This window comes from Candoia aspera, chromosome 6, assembly GCF_035149785.1.
Source record: "Candoia aspera isolate rCanAsp1 chromosome 6, rCanAsp1.hap2, whole genome shotgun sequence".
NCBI lineage: Eukaryota > Metazoa > Chordata > Lepidosauria > Squamata > Boidae > Candoia > Candoia aspera.
The window spans coordinates 94040022-94062493 of record NC_086158.1 but is presented as its reverse complement, the minus strand read 5'-3'; the positions used below and the strand labels follow the sequence as shown (position 1 = coordinate 94062493).

Here is a 22472-nt window from a genome sequence, read left to right as displayed (position 1 = left end):
GTTTGAATCAGTAGTACAGAAGCTTAAAAAATGACATTTAGTAGACACAAGCTCCAAATCTATCAATTTCTATGGCAAATATTTCTGTTCCAGGGACATGAAAGGTCAGAGACAAGAGTCCTACACAACAGGGATGGGAATCTTTTGCAGGCTGGGAATCACACTCACTATCTGGAAACAGCTAGTTTCTCAGACAGCGGGCAGGGCCTGTGTGGAAAGTGGGAAGGGATGAAGCAGAGATGTCCTTGTTCCTCACTACTACAGTTAATAGAGATACTACTTTGACTACTAGTAATATAGCAGTATCTTTATGACAATTGTTGCCATTATCAATTAACCATTGTAATGTGTTAACCCACTGTGTTTGTTGAGACCTTCTGAAGTTGCCTGAACCATCTGATGTACATATGTGAGTTCACATACACACAACAGCAGCGAAGGTGGTCCATCACGACCTCAGACATCACAAGCAAAACAGTAAACTCGACTTGGCTGACCAGTGTTAGCGAGTGCCATTGCTTCAACAGAGGGATAAGCTGTCCACAGCTGGATGTCCCATTCAGCAACCTGGCTGGCACATTCTACACCAGCTGCAGGTTCTCAACCAAGCAGAAGGACAACTGCAGGTAGAGTAGATTGCTTCCTTCACTTTGGCCTCAGCTGCTCTCTCATTCTTCTCTGCCAATTTTTATACAGGGGACCTTTCACCATTCACTATTTCCTATCCAAGTACTAACCAGATCTGACCATGCTTAACTTTTCAAGGTCAATTGGAGTTGGCTAGATGCTGCTACCTAGCAGGATGCAGACACTGATGGCCCTAAATAGGCAAAGGAGCAGTGGAATGTATATGTATCATTATTTCATGTGGGAGAATTGGTCTTACCTTCCCATAAGCTGTTTTGAATGAGAGCTTAATCTGCTGTCGTTGCTTGTTGGAACGGCTTCCTAGGCAGTCAATGATGGCCTGCTCATCGGTTCCTAAAAAGGAATATAAAATAGTTAGTTCTGCGAGCATCATCCAAATGTATCAGTTGGGGAAACCAAGGGTGGACAGTGCTGGCCCTCCATAACAAAAAGAAAATAGGTCAGTCCTGGGTTACTCACCAAACCCTTTCATGGCTTTCCTCAACACTTCTGCATCCCTCAGGGGATCAAATGATGGAGCATCACGGACTGTGCCTCTGCTTCCAGACTGTAGTAATGCAAGGAAAAACAAACGGTTCTCATTCCACAACCAATTTTTGACCACTAAGCTATTTCCTGTCATGCAAGGCAGCAAATATTAATCCGGTAATTAGTACCTGATTAATTATACACTTGAGGAACTAAAGCTAGCTAGGTTTGGCTTGTTGTGACCAGCTAGTTTATCACTTGTACAGTTCTCTTGTCGTTACTGTCAGATAAAAGCAAGAGATAAGCCTAGAGGTCTGACCAATCCAACTTTGAAGCTCAGAGCAGAATTAGATGCTCAGGAGCACATTCTCCTTGGCACAGGCTGGGAATCACCCCAGGTGGCACAAGTAAAATATTCCAATATGAAATACAAGAAGAAGGGCATATAAAAGATATGCTTACAGCACCATGTAAAGCCATGAACAACCCCCCACCCCCAATTTATGGCTGCCCACTTGCCAAGAAGCTCTGGGTGGCTGACAACTTTCAGTACAAAGAAAACAGTAAAATATAATAAAGTAAAACAAGGATTAAACACACAACTCCCCAGCTCCTGGGGAAGAACTAAATCTCCTGGGCCTTCTTAAAGGCTGGCAGGGACAGGGCCAATTTAAGTTCGGGTAGGGTTGTTTATTGGGCAGAGGCTGTGACAGAGAAGACACACCTCCTAACTCCCAACAGGTGGTGAAGAGACCCAAAACATGGCAGCTTTGTTGGACTGAATAAGCCAGAGATAACTCGAGACAGATGGTCCCACAGATAACCAGGCCCCATGCCATGAAGATCTTTACAGATGACCACCAGCACATTGAATTGCAACTTATTTACTTTTTATTTATTTATACTTCAGATTTAGTCACTGCCCATCTCACTCAGACAAACAAACAAGCAAACTTGTGGGAGGTCCAAGATATTCCTCAAGAATTTATCCTGGAGTTTTCTTCAGAATATACCTCCAAATCTTTGCCTTGTAAGGAAACTGTTAAGATCCCTTTCAGCAAAGTTTCCAAGGTCAAGAGAAAAGTTCAAGAGCACAAAGGCAGAGAACTTCCACCCCTGAAGTGATGCAGAATGGGAATTACTTGAAGGGACAACAGAGATGAAAATAAGCTTCAGCCTACCGCTACTTGCATTTTTCACTGAAGTTCTATCACACTTAAGACTTCCCTCACCCTATAAAAGGGACTGTCCATTTAACTTTTCAACCATTTGAGAATGACTAATGTTCCTAGGAACTAGGTCTATGCTGCCAAGATTTAGAATCTGCCTCTTTGCCCTTCCTACTAAAAGGAGAATGCCAAAATATACACAAAAAGGTCCTTACTACTCCAGGGGTGATGGTGGGCATGGTAGGGCCTGAGTAGGATGGCATCGAAGGATTAACAGCTGGACCAGATGAATAACTTGGCATGGGCTGTTGTCCAGGATACGGCACTGGCTGAGGCTGCTGGGCTGCGGGAGGCATTGGACCCCCTGGGTACGATGGATAAGATGGCATCCCTGTTGGTGGGTTTCCTCCTGGAGCTGGTGGGTACATTCCATAAGATGGCTGCTGTCCCTGTGGCGGTTGTCCAAAGCCCCCTGGAGCTGCAGGGAGATAGCCCCCAGGAGCTGAAGGATACATTCCCTGTGGCACATTGGCACCACCAAACGTTCCTGACAGATTGGAAGCCTGCAAGAAAAACACCGTCGTATACGCAAAGAATGAAGACCACTTATATCCCAGTACAAAGTACCAGCAATCTTCTCAACCATGCCATAAGGAGTACAGTATTTTTATCTGGGTACGTCTAAGAATAGTAGGAAGGAAGGGGAAAGGGAAAGAGGTGAAATGTTTGATTCCTCTTGATTTTATTGTGCTGAGGAACTGCTTGGCTGACTTTCTCCACACAAGTATGACACAATAGTTAAGAAGCTAGACTAGAACTAGGGGCAATCCAGCCCACCCTCAGCTATGGAAGCTCACTGGGTGACCTGGGCCTGTCTCTCCCAGCCCGACCTATCTTACAGGGTTGCTGCTGTGAGGATAATATGAAAGGAGCCTCCCATATACAGGTTATCCTTGCTTAACGGCCACAATTGGGACTGGATTTTAGGTCATTAAGCAATGCAGTCATTAAACAAATCCAGATCCGATTTTACGACCATTTTTGCGGCAGTAGTTAATCAGATCACATGGCCGTTAAGTGAACCACATGGTCGTTAAGCAAATAACGTGGTTCCCTATTGGTTTTGCTTATTGGAAGCTGGATGGGAAGGTCGAAAATGGTGATCATGTGACTGCGGGATGCTGCAACCATCATAAATGTGTGACAGTCGCCAAGTGCCTGAATTGCAATCATGTGACCACAGGGATGCTGTGATGGTCCTAAGTGTGAGGAACAGTCGTAAGCTGTTTTTTTCAGTGCCACTGCGACTCTGGACAGTCACTAACAAATGGTCATTAAGCAAGGACTACCTGTAAATTGCTTTGAGCTCTGAGAGGAAAGGCACAACAACATGGAGTTGGGTGGCCAATAAATTTAGATGACGATGATGATGATAGGATTATCATTATCTGCGTTGCAAAATTACAGGCAATCACCCAATGGTAGGAAAAGGCATTTTCTGAACATCTGGGTTACTATCTAGTGGTCAGGTACAGCCCAGATATGATAGCCCTAAGGTAAACGTAAAGGTTTCCCTTGACATTAAGTTCAGTTGCGTCCGACTCTAGGGGGCGGTGCTCATCTCCGTTTCAAAGCCGAAGAGCTGGCGTTGTCCGTAGACACTTCCGGGTCATGTGGCCAGCATGACGACATGGAACGCCGTTACCTTCCCGCCGAAGCGGTACCTATTGATCTACTCACATTTGCATGTTTTCGAACTGCTAGGTGAGCAGGAGCTGGGACTAGCAACGGGAGCTCACCCCGTCACGCGGATTTGAACTGCTGACCTTCCGATCGGCAAGCTCAGCAGCTCAGCGGTTTAACCCGCAGCGCCTAACAGTGGCCAAATTGCAGGATCTAAAAAATATTATCCCCGTTTAATTATTTATTTAGTAGATGTCAAGGCTGCCTAACGCCCTAAGACTTGAGAGAAAACCAGAAGGCAAAACCGCAGACCGCCATCTCCCCAGTTTGCTCCAGCTGAAATGGCAAGATGCTTCAGCTTCAAACTGGAGTTACTCACCATGCCTGCCATATAATCCGGATTAAACTGATTAGCATAGTTGCCAACATTTTCTAATCCAATTGGAGGAGGGTTTGCAGGGGGGTAGCTGGGGGCACCCCAGGGACTACTGCCTGGAAATTAAAACACACACACCAGTAAAAACAGACAACCTAGCTGAATATTAGTTGAGGACTATTCGCTGAAAGTAGGCTAGCCCTAACAGCTGTTTTGCCACCTGTTGATGAAACTGGATTTAGTGCTTCTTCCCTAATTAGCTACTCTCTAACCTGAGTTTCTACTTTCCCTCAAGGATAAATACCTGGAGCAAGAGATGCTCTAGGTTAAACAGCAGACTGAGCCATATCACCCCCACCAAGAAGCAACTGATTGCAGGAAAAAGAAAGTGGCTATCATACACACCCCATGATGTAGTAAGATACTTGTTGATCATTCTCAACTGTAAGTACCCATAACTAAAAATATACAGAATACAGTACAGGTAGTCCTCGCTTAACAACCATTCTTTTAGTGATGGTTCAGACTTACGACAGTATGGGAAAAACCAGCTTATGACCGGTCCTCACACTTATGACCATCGCAGCATCCCCACGGTCATGTGATCATGGTTTGGGCGCTTGGCAACTGATTTGCATTTATGACTGTCACTGTGTCATGTGATCACCATTACTGACCTTCCTGGCCAGCTTCTGGCAAGCAAAATCAATGGGGAACCATGTGATTCGCTTAATGACCACGTAGTTTGCTTAGCACCTGCAGTGATTCACTTAATGACCACCGCAAAAAACAACATAAAATAAGGTCAGATTCTCTTAAGGAACACTTTGCTTAGCAACCAAAATTCCAGTCTCAATTGTGGTCATTAAGGGAGGACTACCTGTAGTACTCTTGGGCCATCTAGCAAAGAAACTCACTGGACTAAATCCTTGAATGAAGAGGATTACCTCAGTCTTGCTTACTTGAGATATGTGGGAGAAACAAAGGCTTTTCTGCACCCATTGTTCCCTCTATCTATTTTGTTATTCACTTGCCACCAAACTCTTCTAACAACCACACCTTAAATGAAAAAAAAAACAAACTTACCTGGAGCAGCAGGTGGATACGCACTCGCAGGTGGATACCCACCGGCAGGTGGATATCCGCTTGCAGGTGGATACCCTGGATAACTCATTTTGTAAATCTGGAAGAAAAGAACACAGATGTACCTACTTAATAGACTAGGATAAAGATGTCTTCAAATCAAGATCAATTTCTGGTGACTTTATGATCAGGTCCATGAAGTTTTCTTGATAACAATGTAGAACTGTACCTGTGTGTGTGGATTGTATTATATAATATAGCTGCCCAGAGTCATTGGGAGTCGGGCAGCATATAAATTTAATTAATAGTAATAATAAAAATATATGCTAACATTATAATCTAATATACCAGTATCTTCAGAGTGAAACGTAAATATTTCAGAGGCAATGTCAAAAAGTCACCCTGACTTCTGCAAGAACAGATTCTTAAGACCAAGGCATAAGTCTGCTGAAATCCAAGAGCACTGATTTATCAGTCAAATTTTATTTATTTATTTATTTATTAATAAATTTATGTAGCACTGATGGCCTGCTTAGGAAACTCAGATACTTTTAAAATATGCAATGGCAAATATGCATTTATATCATGATTGCATGGATGAAACACAGCAATTTTAGCTCTGTTAAAAATCTATCTGTACATTATAGACATATATTTAATCCTGAGATACATACACCCGCTGCACATATGGATTATGTGTCTATTATATATTTCCTCTTAAACATACAACACATTTTAAACACCCATGCTAAAGCAGCTCTCCAGCTGACAAACTCCTTCAGCAAACAATGATTCAGCTCTGCTGAGAGTCTAATTTTTGTTCCCCTTAAAGTTTCCTTTCTCCCACCAGGCCACTTTGCTATTTTTTTCCCAGAGGAGTGGAAAATTATTCTGCTTTTCAAGGGTAAGATTTACATATGCAACTTTTTTAAAACCAATTAATACATAGATCATACAACAGGAATCTGGGGTTCTAAGTAAATTATCATAAGATACTTATTCACTGAGCCATAGAATGCCTGTTAGTGAACAGGAATAAGGAACATAAAAGATTAACCATGTCGGAACTCAGCAGGTAGCAAAATGTGTTGATTTAGACGCCTATCTGAGCTTGAATGAATTATAGCCAGTTGGCTATAACCAACATCAGTTTTCCAATATTTGTTTGGATCCAGGAACTATATGAATATGGTAGTTTCAGTTAATTTCTGCCCTGATCAGCAGTTATGGCTAGATAATAGAGGAATAATGACACAGCAGAACACTTCAGCTAGTTCTACTTTATACATTTACAAAGGATATTTAAGGAAAAATGATGGTCACAATCCCATAATTTCTTTTAATTTAACCTCAAGATAGATGTTTCCACTATCTAGGGCTACCATTCTCCCCTGTAAAGATTCTGGGTGACACCAGATGGCAGGAAAGGGTTAGAATTTCCAGAATCTCTTTACTGTCACCTAGTGGTTATGCAGAGATTTTTTTAATTTATTTTTATTTCCTATCCTGCCTTTTATTATTTTTATAAATAACTCAAGGTGGCAAACATACTTAATACTCCTTCCTCCTCCTATTTTCCCCACAACAACAACCCTGTGAGGTGGGTTGGGCTGAGAGAGAGGGACTGGCCCAAGGGCACCCAGCCAGCTTTCATGCCTAAGGCGGGACTAGAACGCACTGTCTCCTGGTTTCTAGTCTGTTGCCTTAAGCACTAGACCAAAATGGTTTTGTAGCCAACATATGGCAGCCCTGCTATTTTCTCCTGTTGCATCCTCCAGGTGTGTTTTATTTGCAACTCCTGGAATTCCCTGCCAGTTCAATCTTCAACTGGATGGGAATTCTGGAAATTTTATTTCCAACACATCTGGAGAAGACCTGGTTAAGGAAAGATATAGTATTACATGCATGTTATTTGCTACTAAGCCAAAATCATGATGATGGAGATTTCCCTAACCAAGAGGTGGGCAATCGTTCTGGTAGGAAATGGCCACACTTTGGGAGGAGTGTGCAAGGCAGTGATCTGATGAGCTCACACAAGTGAGCCAGGCTTTATTTTCAGGAAAGCTGTTGGAGGCAGAGACTGAAAGGTTATTAAGGAATGTAAAGCTAATCCAATGGCTTATAGGCAGTTGTTTTTGTTTTCAGTCCAAAACTGGTGGGAAACTATGCTGCTGTTTGTTAGCCTGAGGGCTGCAGATGTTCTAATCAATGCCTTTAGCATGTGAGATAGAAATAAAGCATGACTGATTGAATTTTGAACCTAGCTGAGATTTCCTTTTCCTTTTCCAGCTCAGATTAGGTTTTAATGACACCGCTGCCCCAATAATGCCAGATTCAAAGGTCCAGCAGAACCCACAATCAGCCATCTCCTCCTCCTCTTTTTTTTTTTTTTTACACTTTTAAGAAACCTAGCCAAGCTTATGAATGGTTCCTGGGGTTTTTTTTCCTTTGCAACCAACACTACCTGAATTATTCAAACAGAGATCTTGAACCTTTGTCTCAGCTGGCGGAAGCAAAAGGGAAAAAGAGGGGAAAAAAAGAGAAAGGAAAAATAGTTATCATCAACAGGATGCCACAGTGGAACTTTAAAGTTCAGATCCCTTCCAAAGCCAAAGAACAATTTCCACTTCTAGCAAGTTAAGGGGAAACAAGGGGGGGGAAAAAACCCAGATAAAACTCTCAGACCTCTTCTCTTGCCATTTTCCCAGATTAAAACACAAAGCAAGCGAGCCCAGGTGCAATATGACAACTCAGGACAGTAAAACAAAATTGGACAAGTCAGCAAAGCAATGCTGAATGTACAGATGGTAATTTACTAGGGACTTGATAAACTGCTTGCTCCAGGGCTAAAAAAAAACTGAACAGAGCTATCAAGCCAAGTGCTCATTCTCCCTCCTACTATTAACTGTAGTTCTATTAACTAAATGTAATCTGTAATTACATTTTAGAATGCCTAAAGACATTTCCATAAACCCTCCTTTCAAGCTGAGCTCCAAATGACCATGAACACACCCAGGTTTGTTTTTTTGGCCCCTGAACAGGAATAGGTCACCCCTGCTTTCTTCCCAGGCTAGCCCCAAACCCAGGGATCTCCCATCCAAGCATTAACCAGATCTGATCCTGGCCAGTTTCTCCAGATCAGCCATAGCCACTGCAAAAGACTCTTATGGTTAAGCGTAAATCCCACAGCCTTCAACCCCTAAGTGCAATCTGAAAGTCTGGCATTATATCCTGCCTACCACGAAGTTAAGGAAGATGGTAAGTAGCTACTTACTAGAAGTTCTAGTAGCTGCACTGTTTTTCCCACTAGTCTCAAGTAGACAAGAATGATGAGAACCTACTTGGCTTGAGATCCCCCAAATGTTCCCCAAAGCAAAATATAATCAGGTAAGATTCTGCTGAAGTGTCAGCCTCGGCCAATGAGAGGTTTTGATCCCCACAGTGTAGAATAAGCAATCGATCAGCATTTAAATGAAAAGTACAAAATTATAAAGCACAAATCTGATTTTAAAGGATGCATGAATTTTTAAATAAGAGCTGAGGATGGCATATCAGATTCATACAATATTCTTCTTACTTGCTCCCAGAAAGCATTGAATGTTATAAAGATGTCTGACATTTGTTTGCAAAAAATATTGAAAAGAAACTTTTTAATTAAAAAAACAAAAAAACCAGTATGGTCATTATTTTAAATGGCTTTAAGGCAGTGTTCTAGCTGGTCATGGAAGACAGGAATGCAAACAAGGCAGGCCTTTGAAACGAAGAGACAGTATTGACAAAGAGCAAACAAGAGTACAGAATTACACAACAACACACAGAAACCATAGTTAGTACATGTTGTCTCTAGAATGGTGTGGTCATGAGATAAATGAACAAGACTCCCTAGGTATCCTATAACCCATTTCCCATCTAACCAATAGGGAGGTCTGACCAGGTTTAGTTTTTTTTTATATCGATCAAGCTTGACTAAGTGTGCTCTACAATGCCTTCCACTGTTTTGTTTTTATGTGCTTTCTAAAGCCAGCAGAATGCACCATTTGATTGATAATTTGAAAATAAACCCATCCAACCAATGAAACTGACAGAATGACACTGTTGACATGAAACAGTGTATATGGCTAAAGATACGTACTGTATTATTTACTCTTTAGATGCATGCCTCTGAGAGGCTGGGAAACGATGGAAGGGAGAGGAGAATCAAGAAACAAGCTGAGTTTGTTAGCAGTTTATCTCATAAACCCAGGTGGCCAGAACCATGGGAAGAAGCATTAAATTATTCCAAGATACTCCATCTTGGTGTGTGTGTGTGTGTGTGTGTGTGCGCACCTTCGAGTCAGTGTTGACTTCTGGTCAAGATATTTCAGAAGTGGTTTGCCATTGCCTCCTTCCCAGGGCTGAGAGAGGAGGTCTGGCCCAAGGTCACCCAGCTGGCTTTGAGCCTGAGGCGGGACTAGAACTCACAGTCTCCCAGTTCCTAGCCTGGTGCCTCAACTACTATGCCAAAATGGCTCTTCCCATCTTGATGAGCCCACAGAAAATTAAGGTTCTTAGTCTTTCCAATGTCCTGTATTTATTGCAGACTAGCATTAATGATATCCTACTTGAATCTGTGTAATTCTCTCTGCCAGACAAGATGCTTTACATAACAGTCTCTGTTGATTTCATACCTACAAGCTTGTGATATGGGCTGAGCTAAGACAGTGGGGTTCTCCTAAAGTCATTGAGTGAGTTTCATTAGCAGTGGATGGAACCTGAACCTAAGTCACCGCACTCCCAGTCCAACACCTTAGCCAACATGCCACACTGGCAAAGCCTGATATATTTTGAATTCACAAGTGTAAATATGATCCTAGATCACTCAAGAGTAACTTGGGTTCAAACAGAAAAATCTTGTTGGATTTAATCTCAAATGGCCCACACAAATTGCTTCTGTCTGCAGATCACAGTCTTGACTTAAAAACCAATTTTCCAACCAGCCAAGGAACCACTGGTAACCATATACTGTATCAGTTCACATAAAGTGCAAAACATATGTGCAGTGTGTCTATGAAGAAGTAAAACACTACTGAGTTTCAAGAGCTTTAGTTCCAGGTAAGCTTTTCTAGCATTCCTATCACATTGTTTGTGCATTGTAAGATTTTGCAAAACCACATTGACATTCTTTGTTTTCTCTCTCTCTCTCTCTTGGATTATAATGGTTAAACAAAATGATGTCTCTGTTCTAACCACCAAAAATAACTCACTTTGATATGGAAAGAATGATTAATCATCACACTTTGTGTGAATCGCATGCCCTGCAAAAATGAAACCATGAAACTAGTCCTGCTAATGTGGCAACACAAGTGAACATCAAATTGTCATGATGGCTTTTACTTTGTTAGGAAAACTTAATTTCCATGGCATTGTCAACAGACCAAGAGGTGCGGACCTGCAAAAATATACCAGTATATAATCCATGACAAAGGGGGATGCAAAGGAAAAAAATAAAACTGGAAAGTATGGGGTAGAATACTTTTTCTTTCCCACTTAATGCATTCTTGTAGGACTCAAAAAAACCCATCTGCTAGTAGAAATCACAGTCCATACCTGACAATTACCTAAGGTCACCTCCAAAGCTTTTTGAGTAATTGACACCTCTGCAATGGTAGTGATGCAAAGCGGCTAAGGTCAGCTGCCACTGCGATGTTCCACAATTGCCTAGATTAATGCTACATCCAAGGCACTATGGGAAATAAGATGGAGCAACAGCTGGCCAACGTTGACTTAGAAAACTGTTGCCACCCACCACTGTTACTGTTTATCAGAGCATTTTTCCTAAAGCCCCCTTAAATATGGTGTTGACTGGGGCAAACAGGCAAGAGAAAGTCCCCCCTTGCTTCTCCAATGTACAGCTCCTAAACATATATCCTAAGTTTTCATACAGAAGCCTTCAGTCAATTTTCATTCATTCTTGTGTCTTTTTTTCCTTAAATCCCAATTGTTTTTAATTTAAGGGGTGGGGTGGAGAGAAAAGTAGGAATGGGAGAAGCAGCCACCAGGTGGGAAGGAGGCAAGGCGCAGCCCTAAATCCCAGTTGTTGAAGAGCAAATGGACCAATGGATTTATAAGTGAGCCTGCCAGATAAGAGAGGTTTTGTGTTTGCTTTTCAAACCAAGATGTTGGAAGAAACATCTAGTAAAAAGGCAGATATATGCAGCTTTTGTGGTTGAGCATCTCATATCCTGTTCTGAAACCCAATCATCTGACATCTGTGAGAGCGGAAGACCGTTCAAGTTAATTCTTGGTCACGACCCTTACCTTAAAGCTGTTCAAAGACAGAAATCAACCCTAATTCTCCTTCCTAAGACAGGACCAATATGCAGAGACACATAGCCTGCTGCGGGTTGAACCCCGAATCACTCCTGTTCATTATACCTGTATGTTCCCAGACCAGTTTGCAGGATTATGCCTGAATGCTGATTTCATTTTAATTAACCTTTTTATTTCACTGTCTTCAGGCAGAGATAATACTCTAGTGTAGTAACATATGAAATTCAAGACAGACTGAAGGTAATTTTACTGGGCCCCCACTCCCAAAAAAGTCTGCAAGAGATGCATGTTTTGGGGTTCTCATTTTTTTTTAAGCTATTCATATTATAACAACCAGAACAGTTCCGCTGATATTTAGAAACTGGGCGAAAGTTCCAACGTCGGAAAAAAATCATGCATACAAGTCTACAGGATTTAACTGTAGGTTAATTCTAGCATGTATACATTGCAATGGAATGAGCCCTCAGGTGGTTTCCTGGCTCCCTGCAAGAACTACATCATCTCAAGGGTACTGCTGCCCAATGGCTAAATGATCTAGATATCCGGCCATCGGCTTAGTTACTTTAGTAACTGCTCATACCTAACTTAATTTTATTCATAATTTTATTCATCGTTCGTACTGTGTTTTTAAAATACATTGTCCCAATATCCTATATTTTATACATGTTTATATATTGTTTTTGTGATTGTTATGAAACAATGCTGCATTCTGCTATGCCACACAAAATAAATAAATAATGTAACAACTTCTCAGACTTGTGAAAGGGTGATGACTTCATCCCTGGGCAATAGGGTGCCCATGTGTTGGCTGTATGATACGTAATATTCTCCCGCTTGTGGTCTTGTTTTTATCTATGTTCAACTGTTTTTAATTGGTTTGGTAGTATGCTTTAGCAGGAGGTTTTACTGTACACCACCCAGAGTCATTTTGTTTGAGATGTGTGGCTCTATAAATTTGACAAACAAACAAACAAATATATAAGTCCATGCACTCCAAAATGGGTGAATATTAGGTGTGACTTTTCAATGATTTGCAGGTATTATGATCCACTTTCCTGAATGCTTTGTTTGCATTTGATTAAGTTCCCTCTATTTATACAAACAATTCTTGGTCTAGTGAAAAATGGAATAATTGATTTTGTTTGCACATACTAATACAGAAAGAATATTCAGGCAATAAGATGATTTTTTTTTCTCACGATGCTTTTGAAAGCTGCAATGCCCGTTACTATTCATAACTAAAAATACTTTTTCATTTCCTTTTGAAAAGAAATGATTAAAATATATTCATAAAAGAACAAAAGAATGAAATGTAAAGCATTATGAATCATAAGATAAAGAGAAATACATGGCTGGATGAAATTATTAATCTGCTGGCTAGCCAATTTCAATTTTCCTAAAAGCAGCACAATTTTTCTTATGTGAGAAGTCCCTTGTTAAAAGATAAATAAGGCCTTTACACCAAGGCAGCCATATGAAGAGAGGATTTGTAACCATTACAGTTTTTAGAAGTTTGCCCTGTTTCTGATCCTGTGGCATTAACAGGACCACTTGTTTACACTTCAGAGTTTCTAGCATACAATTTTCACCAATTGCTACAGCCATTCAGCATTTAATCATCTAGCAATTTCAATAATTTGCTTTGGGAGGTGATTTGCCGTTCTTTGCACATTTTATTACTCCTTTGTTGTCTTAATATGAGTATTATTTTTCCCTCTTTCAGTAGAAACAACAACTTATTAAACTTTGCTCTTTGACCACAGAATGAAAGATTTTGTGTCAGGAAGTTCCACCAGTATCAAAATATCTCCAGAACAGGCTCAGCCAGTGAGGTTCTGAAAGCCACTGACCCCAAATCTTAGGTTCTTAGATAGTTCGCTTACAGACTTCCACAAAGATCTGATGGTTACCATCTTCACTTCGAAGGTTTTAACACCAGCCTAGAGAAACTCATGGACGGTAAGAACATCAAGGGATACCAGTCAATGGTTATAGCTTGTCAGCAAGGCTATATACTGCATTTGATAATAAAGGATGGGTTATGAATACAGCTACTGGAAAATACAAGTAGGAAGCTGATTATTTCCTTCTGATGTTCAGTGATGGACTAAAAATACCCTCCATCTGGTCCAGCCAGGTTGTGCAGTAATCCAGATTCGAAGGGCAAAGTGAGATTTGAAGAGTGCATGGATACATACGTAACTCCTGTCATGAACACCTTCAAGGAGCTGCATCTTCTCCTAGGCTTGCATAGCCACCCCCTGCAGCTGAAGCATGATCCCAGGAAAAGGCCTATTTTGTTTTTCGGAGTATATCTGCGCACTGCTCAAATCACATTCTGCCCTTCACGCAGCCTTACCGCACATTTTCCAACTCTTTGCAAGAAATTTTACAGTCAAAATTAGCAAGTGCTGGATTGCGTTGAACATTCAAGCCCAGGCTCAACCACAGAAACTCTCTCTTAGTTTCCTCCCTCCCTCCCTCCATTCTATCTCCTATTATTATGGGAATCATGTGAAAACAGATCCCTACGTACCTTGCTTTGGGCTCCTGGAGGGAAGACGAAATAGAAAGCTAATAAATAAATAAATGTTATGCTTTTTAATAAAATGTTAATCTGAAAAAGTGGTACCAGACTCGTGCTGAATCAGAGACTTAGCTTTCTTTCTCAGCTGCTATGCTTAGGTTATTGAACTTTCCGAATTGTGAAAGTTCATAAAAGGCTAACTTTCCAGAGCAGACTGTACAAATTCTATCCTATTCTACTTCTTAGAAAAGGCAAGCCTTAATTATCATTTAGTTCAATGGTCAAACTCTTGCCGGTATTATTTTGCATGAGCTAAGCTTTTCCCCACCAGCAACTAACCATGGCACACATTTCTTTCTAGCTGCCATGATGTTTCCTGCATCCTATCTCCAACCCATGAGTGAGATAGCTTTAAATCATCCTTAATTATACCACTGTTGAAGTAGCATTTTTCCCCTTATTCCACCACCACCCTAGGGAAGCCTGAAAGTGTGTAGACCCCATTACCTTTGGCCACCCACTGCCTCAATAAGAAATAAAGTGACAGCAGTGGCTTGGAAGAGTGACCACGGAGGATAGGGGATGCACATTACATGCCCATGTAGTTTTCTGCAAACTCGAGGATGGGGAGAGGCCAACTCAATAGTGGGGAAAGGTCCTGAATGTGCCTTGTATGGTTTCCAGAATTGTCTATAATGCAAAAGCATTCCTTAGCAGACAAATCAACTTTTAAAAAGTTCCCTAAAAGTACAAAATCTAAACACCACTCGTCTAAATATAGCCCAAGGATGATCAGCTTCTACATCCTCAATGCTTGCTCTGTATTCAGGCTGCGTTCTGGATACTAAATGTGTTTTGTGCAACACAAACCAACCTTCTCCGACACAGGAAGGATTTGTATTTAAGTTGGCAGCACCGTATCATATTTATAGTTACCTAAAACATCTATTCAAATTTAGTATCCATCTGCAAGAATCCTTCACCAGGTTGGAATGTTCGGTACGACTTTTACAGCTGGGTGATCTTCTCTTTTTTCTTTCTTCTTCTTCACTGCGCCCTTACTTGCTACGATGTATTGATTAAAATTTGTGCTGATACTAGCCCTTATTCTACACAGTAGATTTCCTCCCTACGTGCACTGACAAACTATTCCCATTTCTCAGTAGTTTTCTTCAAAATCCTTTCTAAGTGTTTTCAGTAATTTTCTTGAATTGTGATACTTCGGTACTGTGACAAAGTTTGAAAGGTCTTGCTAAAAAGGCTAGAGCCAGCTCCTTAAGACAAAGTCAACATTTATGTAAAGACACGACTATCTGGAGCACATCATACATACATTCCGAGGAGGAATGGGGGGACCAGCTGAAGAAATAACAAGTGACAATAAATTAATTAGCATCGTGTATGGCAAATTCCTGCCTAGCATCCAAAGAACTATACAAGAGTCGTTAAAATAAAGCCTCAGTGGAGAATACTCATTTGAAAGGGATTCCACCACCACCCCTTCTTTAAACAGGCACTGTGCCCTGAGAGAATGCAAATGAATGAAAAAGGAAGTGAGTATGCAAGTGTGAGTGCCAGGGTGTTTAACATTCCAGATCAGTAAAGCTTTATGGTTGCTAGGAAAAGTTGGGGAAGTATTCTTATTGTTCTCCTTTAATAAATCCTAACCCTAACTCTTTGACCAGAGCTATGCCATAGACCTTTTCGGGGTGCCCAACTGCAGTCACCTGTGAACGGTTCATCAAAGCAAGTAGGAAAGGCTTTGAGCAAAGGGAAGAGTGATGGACAAGTGGGACTCTAAAGCAAAAGGACAGTTCATGCTTTAAAAGGGAAATTGTGCCTTCAGACCAACGATGGAGACATTCAGCCTTCTCCGAGAACCTCATCCAACTAAAGGAACTGTACAGCAGGCTTCTTGCATTTTCCATGCCAACCCACAAGGAGGTCATAAGCCATACAGAGGAATGGCTGTTTGCACCAGGTTAAAATGCAAAAGGAAACGTGTGCTTGAATTAATGAAGAGGAAAAAGGACAAGGAAACTGGACTCGGTAAATGCATTTTGTTCCCTTTCACCTACAGAGCAGATGTAAGATCTGCTGCTACAAAAGCTTTGTATCAGACACAGTCCTCTCCTGATTTAAGTAAGATACTGCAACAGGGCCAGCCCAACAGCCCAGCCCAACATCCTGCTGGAATCAAGATACAGAGGAAAGCTTGTGTTCAGTTGGGCCAATTTTATTAGCTTGACTCAGAGACCATAAAAAGCCCTGAGCAATCTCTGCCTGGCCATCCGTCCTCCATGAATAATGGGATAACTAAGGATAAAAATAGTATCAAGCCCCCATAAACTGCATGAAACCTTTCTAACCCACAGATTTGCAAAGATTTCAGTCTCACCTGCAAACTGGTCCTGCATGGAGTGGGGAGGGAGAAGGCCCCTGTGTCCCCTGCCTTCTACTAATCTTCTTTGGAAGGGACACATGAGATTAAAGCCAGCAAATTATTATGGGGAAAACGTATTCCTAAACTCCCTCTTCCAAAAGGCAGCCTCTAAAAATAGCCCTGGATACAGCAGCAGCTGGTGTCTGATATGCAGAAAAATGACATCAGGGGAGTGGATTAGGTTACCCCTAGACCAGATTTACTTGCAACAAAACCAGCCCAAGCAGGTAGAAGTAGAAGTAACAATATTATGAAGAACCACAGATGGTATGGACAAGCAGCTTTTCTGTTGTGGCTTCAGTCCCAGAAAGAAAAAGGGGAAAAAAACAACAACACTGCAACAGTAGGAAAGCCCCTCAGATTCAGAGAAATGTTTCAGGCTGTTACTGTATGCTTCCAGGAAATAAATATTTTTATTGCACAGAAGCAAACACACAGGATAAATAAGACTGTGGCTTTTGAACTGAGCCGAGTATCTGAAAACTGCAGAGCACAACTTAGACAACTTCACAAAAGGTGCAAGTGAATGTTAACAGCAAAGGAATTCCACTGTCATATAAAACACGTGTCTTTCCTCATCAGCTTTAATTCAGAGCATCACTGCTAGGCAGAGGAAGGTGTAAAGTGGAAGAAAAAGCTCTACTCCCCCAACCCCCATGGTTTGCCATTCATCAGCAACCTTGGCTGAACTTGGAAAAAGGCCAAACCTGATTGTTGCTGGGATGGGAGACCACCAAGAAATCCCTTTAGGCTAGAGCTAGACTGAGAAGAAAGCAATGGCAAATCCATTTCTGCATCGTTGCCAAAAAGTAACACAGAGATGGCCAGATGGTCACCAGGAGCAAGCTTGATTCAAAGAAAACAGTACTTTGCCCATCTCTTGAAACTTGTACTGGGGGGACCAATTTCCTAACTCCATCTTTGCCAGTATGGCAGACTCCTAAAATTCTTGGCTTGGCTAGGAGGAGGTAAGTCTGACCTATTCAGACTGGGCTAACAACAGGGTCACTGCCCCCTTCCCCCGCGCACACACACTGCCCCAATTCAAATCCAGACCCTCCATTCGGGGATTCTCCTTCCAAGGCCAAGCTGCCCATTACGGATCTAGCGTCCTTTATTAGCATGTCGAGCTAAAGTTGGTTAGGTTCCTTTTTCCGCACGGTGGGCCAAACCCGCCGCTTTTTGCCCCGTAAAACCACTTCCCTGTTCTCGTCCAAAAACCCAACAAGGAATGTCCTCTGACTCAGTCGGAGCCCAGCCCGACGCTGCGTTCATTCAGCCCCCGAGATACGTGCACGGGGCGGAAGCAACCCGAGGAGACCTCGGGAGGCGCAAGAAGGCCGGGCGGGGAACGGGATTTCGGAGTTCTCGGAAGGAAAGTGCGCAGAAAAGCCCGCGCGGGCCAGGGCCGAGCGAGCGAGCTCCCTCCCCGCCCAGGAACTCCGCCCGAGGCTGGCAGCACTCCCTCCGCGCCCGCCCGCCCGCCATGTCTGCCCGCGGAAGGGGCCCGGGCTCGGGAGGGGGCAGGCACCGGGGAAGGCACCGCTGCGCCAGGAAGGCTCCCCGACCCGGCGGGCTGCCCTGCCGCGGCGTCGCCCCCCGCCCGGGCTCTGCCCCAACCCCCCGCGGGGCCAGCGGCGCTCGCCCCGAGGCAGCCCGCCCGCCCGGACTCCGGAGTCCGCTCCGTACCTGGTCGGCGAGGCTCCGGCCGCGCGATCGCGGGGAGGCGGCGGCGGCGGCGGCGGCGGGCGCGTCTCCTCCGGCGAGCACAGCGTCCTCCACAGCCCGGGACTACGCGGCTCCTTCCCTCTTCCGGATCGGCAGCGGAGGAGAAGGGCGGCGGGGCCCCAGGGCGGAGCCTTGCCGCCACCGCCTCCTCCGCCGCCTCCTTCCCGGGCTGGCGGGGAGGGCGGCCGCCTCCGCGCGGGTTCCGCCTGGGAGACCGGCTGGGAGGCGGCGGACGAGGCTGCGGAGAAGCCGAGCCGCTCACCTGGTCGGGCGGCGGCGGTCCGGGGCTGGGCCGCCTCCCACCGGACGCGCGCCCCGGCCCGGGAGGTGGGGCCGCGGGCTGCCTTTCTCGGAGAGCGCTTTTCTCAACGTCGGGCCGTCAGCCCGAAGCCCCGGCGCTCCCCCCGGCCGCCCGGTTAGGTCGGAGCGCGTCACAATGGGATGCCTTTCCGATGCGCGCACCCCGCGAGTCAGGCTCCTCCGGCGTTCCTGGCTTCTTTTAGCATCCCGGGCTGAAAAGTTAACTCGTTCACACTTGGTTGCGCTAAGATGCTGTGCTGAAAGCAACGGCTCTTCGGGAGAGGGACGACCTGGCCACATTGTGGGAGAGATAAAGAGCCTTTTTCTTCTCTGTCTTAATGAGCCCGCCCTTCAGTCATCCCCACCAGGGAAACGCGCCAACTTCAGTCTGGGATTTACTACCGTCTAAGCCAGTGTTCCCCAACCTTGGCGGCTTGGAGATGTGTGGACTTCAACTCCCAGAATTCCCCAGCCAGCCTGGGAGTTGAAGTCCACACATCTCCAAGCCCCCCAGGTTGGGAAACACTAATCTAAGCCTGTTCAGCAATGGTCCAACCCCACATAAGGTGTGGTTCCTTCCGACCGGGCACCCACACCATCAGTTTACACGCCTTTTTAAAGGCCTATGCAGAAGCCGCCTCCGGCAAGGGAAAATATGAACAAGCATGTCCTGAGTTTAGTTCTTTAGAACAGCAACTCCTTTATTTAAATGCAGAGCCTAAGTAATCTGATTTAAAACCTCATCTTAAAGCAGCTTCTATTTATGAGCAGGCAAATTTCACCCAAAGCAACAGTTGTTCTTGGTTATTAGCAAACAGCTATTATGTAAACGTTCACATATGCTTATGTGTCATTCTGCAGTTGCAGCATATTTGCAAAGCGAGAGAAATTTCCTTGTAGGGAAACTAAGTGAAACACACCAGGCTGTGTTATGTATTTATAGGATAAAGGTAATGGATTTAGTTAATAAGAGGATCTCTTTTTTACCATTACAATTTGGTGGATTGATTTTATGGATTACATTTCTGTAGCCCTTGATAGCCATGATTTTCTAAGTGATTCACATGTTTGTTTGTTTGTTTGTTAAATTTAGAGGCCAACTTCATAAGACTCTGGGCTGTTGACAGCATTAGAAGCAGGAAAACAATAAAAACGTAGATCATGTATGTCCAGAAGAGGACAAATACATTAATAGATAACATTCCCCAGGTTTTCAACAACTTTTTGAAAATCCTCAGGGTGAGAGCCATACATGCAGGAGATGCATCCAAGCAGTTCCAGAAAATAGGATCAGCACTAAAAACAGTGATTATCACATTTTAAATGGAAGGTTTGCTTTAAAAAATATGTAGGCTTTGCTTCTGCTCTATTTTTACCCATCAAATAAAAATAAACACACCTTTGATTCAAGCTGAGCACCTGCTTCTGAGTGCTATTTAAATTAGCAGCAGTGAAAACAGCAGGTTCAACTGATTTGAAAGGATTTCATACTGTCAGCCTATTTAGCTCAATTTCTTTCTGTACTTTCTTCTCTCACTCACCCGAAGATACTAAATTCTCCCAGAGATCAGAGTCACCCTGACCCTGCTGGCTTTTTGCAAGTCCTTAAAGAGCTGGTTTCGCCATCAAGCCTGGAGCCCCTATGATGTGGGTAACCCCATTTCCTGGTTACGTTAACTGGGATGACTGGTAGTGTTGTAGATTGGTTGCTCAGCTGCTATTTATGCTCTTCATAATTTGGTTTATTTTTTCCTGTTTGTAATTGCTAGCCACCTAGAGTCATGTACTTAAGATCAGTGGCCATATAGATTTAATAAATAAATAAATCTGAATTAAATGTATAAAATGCCAAAAAGACTTGCTTCAGAAAATGTATTTCTTTGTAGTGGCCCATATCCGACTTCCAGGTCCAGCCTGAAATGTCTTGGTAGTCTCTAATGCAAATATTAACCAGATCAGATCCTGCTTAACTTTTTTCACCTGTAGCCCAGAGCAGATGTCCTTCAGGGGGCTCTGGATCATCTGCCGATTGCAGACATGCCTGAAAGGCAGGGATGAGGGAAGAAAGGATTAGTTCCGTTTTGTCTGCTGCTGAAAGCAGTTCTATCTGAATTCAATCTCAACCTGTTTTTAATTTCTTGATACACATTAAACACTGTACAGGTGTGTTTTCATGACGGGACAGCCTTGACCCTTTTTATAAAACAAAGTGGCTGATATTCCCAAAAGTGCTGAATTTAGTGCACAGGAAGTGATAAGAATGTGCCACTTGGGGGCTGCCATGCCTTAAACATCATGAACCACTTCCTATACTGGTAAATTTCCTTCCCAAAAACACTCAAGCTACATTTGGAATGACTGGATCATCTCAATAATGCTAGATACCCCCAGTGGGACCTTTGGGGAAGATTGTCTCATTGAATCATCTCAGAACATTCCATCCCCTGAACGGTGAGTTTTGTGTGCTCTTACCACTGGATGCAAAAACCCATCTCCCTTGAGAAGTCCATAATGGTGGGAATGGTGGTAGTAAACAGAAGAACAGGATGGTGAGCAGTAAGATGTGCAGGCTCAATTACAATGGTCATGGGCTCACCCTTCGAAGACCTGGATGGACAGATTAGGGACAGATCATCATGGAGATGATCTATTTGTATGGTCACTAAGAGTCGATGCTGATTTGGTGACACATAATAATAACCAAATACCACTTTTACCAGCCAAACTGTATACTTTGCCTAGTCTTCTCTGCCCTGAAGTCAAACCCTTTCCATTGCAGGGTTCCAATCAAGACTGGGGTAATGAACAATTTCCTCTCCATAACTTGGATTAAAACAGAAAAAAATATACAATCTACCAATCAAATCATATCACAATATAAGACCCAAGGGAATACATCCAACCTGCATAAAACCTAGAAAAGGTTAGCTAGATTCATCCTCCACCCCCCCCCCCCAAAATCAACCTAGGACTTCAGGTGTGCAATGCATGTGTCCTATCACTTAATACTATCACTTCTAGGTCTGTAAAAAGATTCAGGATTAGTTCCCTTTAGGAGAGGAATGAACCTGCTATTACAACTAGAAAAATAATATTTATTTAACTCTACACTTGACCAACGTGTGCACCAAAGCTGGTGGCTGGCATTCCAACATGCCATTAATCCAAGCCCCATAATTACGGTAACTAGTTCAGAGGGAAAAGGCAGCAAAGTGTATCTCTCAAGCATCCAGTCTGGCAACCAGGAACATGTCTTCAGCCTTTACTCCAGCTCCTGAAACTGGGTGTGACTTCCAGAAAAGCATGGTGGATTTCACAGACATTCCACGCTGCTGGGATGCGAAACTAAATGGCAGGCTTTTTGCTCAGTCTGTACTGCTCCCATCTGTCAAATGCCAGGAAAGAAGGAAATGAAACTATGTACCTGGTTGCTGGAATATTTTCGGCAATATTCATCATGGCAATTTCATTTCAGGAAGTTCCAGACAATCCAGGTTATTTAGCAAAGGTTTGAGTGTAGCACCCCTTCGAAGCTGCTTCAAGGGGCAAGGAGACCTCACTTCTAAAAGTGGAATGAAGCAACCAAGCTTTGTTATGTCTCTTCAACTCCACCTGTTAAACTGGGAGAGCAAGAAAAGGCTTTGTAATAATGCAACAAATGCCATTGTTTCTGGGGTGCAAAACACTTTATTGATACAAAACACAAACACTTCACATGCTCCGAGTTTTGAGACTGAA

The 22472-nt window shown here is 43.2% G+C and overlaps 1 protein-coding gene across 1 annotated transcript in view; it reads right to left on the bottom strand.

The window, feature by feature from the left end:
* The window catches only part of ANXA11 (annexin A11), a 32326-nt gene extending 13825 nt beyond the window's left edge, over nt 1-18501 (bottom strand). The window contains exons 1-6 of the mRNA XM_063307701.1: nt 18396-18501; nt 5431-5527; nt 4348-4460; nt 2501-2848; nt 1108-1195; nt 887-981 (exon numbers count right to left, since the gene is read on the bottom strand). Coding sequence (XP_063163771.1) covers nt 887-981; nt 1108-1195; nt 2501-2848; nt 4348-4460; nt 5431-5518 — 732 coding nt within the window. The 5' untranslated portion in view covers nt 5519-5527; nt 18396-18501. The remainder of the gene's footprint in view (nt 1-886; nt 982-1107; nt 1196-2500; nt 2849-4347; nt 4461-5430; nt 5528-18395) is intronic.
* Between the last annotated feature and the right edge of the window lie 3971 nt (nt 18502-22472).